Source organism: Fusarium redolens (assembly GCF_020744475.1).
Source record: "Fusarium redolens strain MPI-CAGE-AT-0023 chromosome Unknown BKA55scaffold_52, whole genome shotgun sequence".
NCBI classification, from domain to species: Eukaryota; Fungi; Ascomycota; class Sordariomycetes; order Hypocreales; family Nectriaceae; genus Fusarium; species Fusarium redolens.
The window spans coordinates 7,079-11,768 of NW_025763715.1; the positions used below are offsets into that span (position 1 = coordinate 7,079).

Below are 4,690 nucleotides of genomic sequence, written 5' to 3' on the forward strand. Positions count from 1 at the left end.
TTCACATGTCTGCGCCGTGAAGACAACGTGATAGCGCTACGGCTCAGATGCCAATTTCAGCTGCTTAAATGAGGTCGCTCTCTCCCGTTCATCCGTGCCGCCTCTCACGCCTCCGTAAGATCCTGATGGTTCTGTCGACAAACGTGAGGGTGGAAAACTTCGCTGAGCAAAATGAGCGACATTTTCAGCCAGCTTCGGCAACACATCACAGCTGGTGATGTGCTCCTGCCTGGCGATGCAGGTTACCAAGAAAGTTTGAAGCGATGGAGTGACAGCTGTGAGCAGCCGGCGGTACGCATCAGACATAAGCAGTGATCCCTTTTAACTTGCTTCTCAGTTGCCAAGGGGCGCAGAAGGGGTGCTGATTATAACCATCGTTAGGCTGTAGTAATAAGGGCGACGAGCCCCGAAGAGGTGTCCACTGCGATTCGGTTTGCAACAGCCCACAAGGTCCCATTGACAGCTCGCGGCGGCGGACATTCCACAAGCGGGGCTTCGTCCTCCGATGGCGGGATGGTGATAGACCTGACGCGGATGCGGAATGTCAGCGTGGACCCGGTAGCTCGAACAGTAACGTACGAGGGTGGGTGCTTAGTTGGGGACGTCGACTCTACGCTAGCTGCCCACGGGTTGGCCACTGTCGGCGGAATCTACAGCCAAACAGGCGTGGGCGGACTGGTTCTTGGAGGTGGCCATGGTTACTTGACTGCGCGTCACGGTCTGGCTATTGATAATCTCGTCTCAGTCGAGATGATTCTAGCGGACGGGTCCATTGCCGAGGTGTCCGAGACCCAGAAGCCTGATCTGTTTTGGGCAGTGCGAGGCGCAGGAGCCCAGTTTGGCATTGTTACACGATTCACATCGCGGGCACACCCACAAGGTGATGTTTGGGGGGGTGTCCTGTTGTTCACGTTGGACAAGGTACCAGAGCTAGTAGCTTTTGCAAACGAGTTTCACAACCGCGGCGCGATTGACCACAACTACATGATCGCCTTCGGATGTGCGCCACCGGAATACATAATGCCAGCGGTCATTACAGGCGTCTTTTACAACGGTCCTGCGGCAGAGGCAGAGAAATTCTTCGCACCCTTACTGGCGCTCAGTCCTATTGCCAATTTAACCGGGATGATGCCCTATCCAACAATCAATACGCTCTTCAACCCAAGGTTCGAAGGACCGGGACGCAGGCTGGTAGGTTCCTGCACCGTATTGATGCCACTCGATGCCGATATCGTTGGAGAGGCCGGGCGGCGGTTCCTGGATTTCACCACCTCTCACAGCGATATGACAAAATCAGTCCTTGCCTTCGAGTTCTTCCCCACGAAGGCCATTCAGGCCACTCCGCATGATGCAACCGCGTTCGCTAACCGCGGCGAGCACTACATAGCCGTGATGGCGCTCATGTACGACGACAAATCCCATGATGCTAAAGTTCGTACCTTTAAGCGCGAGTTATCTGAATATATTATCACCACTTGCGGCTACCACGGCAAACGGACCCCGGGCGATACCGCCCCGTTTTATATTAACCTAGAACATGAGTCCTTGGCACCCGAAGATGCTTTCGGCGACCATGTCGAACGGCTGCGCGAGCTCAAGCGCAGGTACGACCCAGAGAATGTCTTCCACAAATGGCACGGTGTGATGGTGGAACCTGGGACCTCCACCAGCGGCCAGGCATAATGTTATTCATACATCAAGAATCTAATGCGAACTGATTAGAAGAAGTAATAATGCTAGAGTCAGGCCACGGAAAAGATGCAAAGGAATAGGAAGGAGTTTTCGTTTTACATATCGTAATAACGTGTCATGTTAGGGAAGGGAAGATTGAACAATATACCTAATTAAATAACTACTATACAGTACCTGCCTGCCAATTATACCTATCTACCGGTTAGCGAAAATAAAATTTCCTATCTCCGAGAGCCTATAAGGCTCTAGTCAGGTCATAGCAAGGGGTTGTAGCTAATTAAAATACTTAGAATAGGGGTCCTTTACCGCTACTTAATCTATACAATAATAGAAGTACTAATAGTTTTTATTATTATAAATTGCTATATTAAATACCTTATAGCTTTACCTAGTTTATTTTGCCCGTGTTTAATTCTTATCTTACTGCTAATTTTACTAAAAGTATGCTATTTTAACCCTTTTAACCTTATTTGCTTTTATTAAAAGCTAAAGCAGGCTAGGTACCTTTGCCTTATGGCCTTGATAGGTATAATTAATATTCTTATTTATATACTTTTATTATATTTTTTAATTATTACTATTTTCCTTAATTCCTAACTAATTCCTCTTGCTTTATTACGCCTCTGCTACTGGATAATTAGTAATCTAGCGCTGCTACTAGCAGAGGAAAGCTTATTAGGATAAGCAAATATTCTTCCTTACCTTGTTGCCTTCTTGCTGCTAGTATCTGCTTTACAATCTCTTACTTCATGCTACCTCTGTCTGCTACAAGTTTAAAAACCATATAAAAGAATTAAATTAGGAAAAGATTCAGTTATGAGTTATGCTCTTCTAAACGGGAGGCATTAAGGAAATTGTCTCAAACACAATGGGTACAAGGTCTTCCTTGGAACGAATGCCGTGACAGTGGGACAGTAATTAGTGTGATTTCCAGCAAGTGATTAGCAGTCTCCATGTTAAACTATAGGCAATGATTGCAAAGTGTAAGCCTTCGGGCCGTTCTATAAAATGGTGGTAATATTGAAGTCTCGATGATTATCTTATGAATCGATCACAAATTCTTCACTCAACCCGCTCAGAGTTCCTCCTCAAGTTTCGATTTCCTTAAATTGAGAATGGCGTCGCAGACCATTGAGCCTCTTCACGAAGGATGAGAAGTCAGCTACGCCGAAGACAGACAAGCTAACAATATCCCCTTTTTGGAATGTTATTGTTCCTGTCATTCAGCATGAGGTTTCTTGTTATCTAATCTCGTAATGTATCTTGTTTCCTAACATTGAATCACATAAAAGGTCCAGCCTTTAGGATCTATTAGGTTCCACTTATGCTAAAACTAAAACTGTGTACAACTCTGAGATTCCCCTGAGCTGCTTTATACAAACCACAAACATTATCCAGCAAATGTCTAACGACATCCTACCCTTGCCAGCACGTTATAATAGTAGTTATCACTCGAGATTCATAACAGCAATATGCCAATCTCCCATAGACCACTAACCTCATAACTATCTATAGTCCTCCCCCAATCCACAGCGTATCGTCCGCAGCCCATAGACGACGTTCCCGAGCCCACCGCGCCTGCCAGGTTAGGTTGCCTGGGAACAGGAACAGTAGAGTCCTCTCGGAGCTTGTTTCGGCCGATTAATTAACTGATACTTAATCGGTCTGGAGGTAAGTGATCCGGAAATTCTGACCTATTCGAACCAACACTTTCTGTGCCTACTCTTGAATCATTTCGTAGGAAGGGATGTAAGTTTCACGCACAGGATCGTAAAACTTAAACATGAGAGAAGACAAATGATAGAGCTCTGTAGTCTTAATGACGGAAAGTTCCTCCTTCCAACTGGCCAAAGGCCCCTCAAGGAATCCAAGGAAGAAGTCAAATAACACATCAGCCTGACTCTTGTACAGAGGAGGCCATCTCCTGTTGTTCTCCCCCACAGGAAACACTGACAACATAATCAAAAACATCAGGCTAATCCTGTAAAATTCCAGGTGTTCACAAAAAGCCTTACCATACTCTTCGTCTTGCTTCAGACGATCGTCATGCATGTTTTGGTATTGCCTGGCGAGCAGTGAATTTTTCATAGGAGACGCTTCTATCATAGTATCCGAGTGGTACTCAAGGGCATCGAAAAATATGTCCGCAGAGTTGGACTGCAGTCGGAAATTTAGCTCTGGCTGTTAACTATTAAGAGACAAACCGCGGCTTTCTGTACCCTCGTGTGCAGTGCTAGAGCCGGGACAAGTAGTTGGGGAGAACTAGCAATTGTAGAAGATAAATGAATGGAGATGAGGACTGTTGGTGCAAGATTTGATTAAGAATAGTTGAGTGTGGTGTTTGGGATGTGCAGCCTGTAGGGAAAGAATGCAAAGGGCAAGAGGAGGTATTTATACCAAGGATTCCATGATATTATCTTATTCAAAAGGTATTCTGCCGTTATACAGAATAATTATATTAAACATATAAGAGTAGCTATTATAATTACAATAAACACAACAGACTTCGCAGACCTATGCATGTATTACCAAAGCTCGAAACATACAATCAAAAGGATAGCAAACCTTATATTATATAAGATTTCTATTGCATCTAGTATTAAGTAGTATATTAAATACTAGTCAGAAAATACAGAGTCCTATTTAATCTATTACATATCCTCCAGGCTACCTATAACGTTCTCTCTTATAAGGAACATAAGTGGTATTAGAGCTTGGGTCCAGGTCGAGGTTGAGGTTCAGGCTGACTAGGCATGGTGATAAAATGCAAAGAATGGAGTTACTTGCAGGTTCGATGGATATAGTTGCAGAGTGTAATTTCGAGAGAGATGCCGTTATACTTAGCCAGCTGCCGGGGTTTATAAAGACCTCAAGTTACGTGAATCAGTGACTTTCAAAGAAACTACACATTTGGCGATTTCCACCAAGAATTCACTGACAACTATGTACTTCCTCTTCGCCACCAACATCAAATTTCAATAATGTGCAGGCTGACTGC

At 44.8% G+C, this 4,690-nt stretch overlaps 2 protein-coding genes across 2 annotated transcripts; one reads left to right on the forward strand and one right to left on the reverse strand.

The window, feature by feature from the left end:
- BKA55DRAFT_587709 (uncharacterized protein) lies at positions 1–1,989 on the forward strand. The gene is made up of 2 exons (XM_046194694.1): positions 1–291; positions 382–1,989. The coding sequence occupies exons 1-2, from the start codon at positions 172–174 to the stop codon at positions 1,681–1,683; spliced, it is 1,422 nt and encodes a 473-aa protein (XP_046040644.1). The 5' UTR covers positions 1–171; the 3' UTR covers positions 1,684–1,989.
- A 1,422-nt stretch (positions 1,990–3,411) lies between these two features.
- Positions 3,412–4,447, reverse strand: BKA55DRAFT_547477 (uncharacterized protein; the record flags this gene model as incomplete). Its single annotated transcript, XM_046191026.1, has 5 exons — positions 3,412–3,641; positions 3,708–3,849; positions 3,897–3,954; positions 4,258–4,285; positions 4,441–4,447. The coding sequence occupies 5 exons, from the start codon at positions 4,445–4,447 to the stop codon at positions 3,412–3,414; spliced, it is 465 nt and encodes a 154-aa protein (XP_046040645.1).
- Between the last annotated feature and the right edge of the window lie 243 nt (positions 4,448–4,690).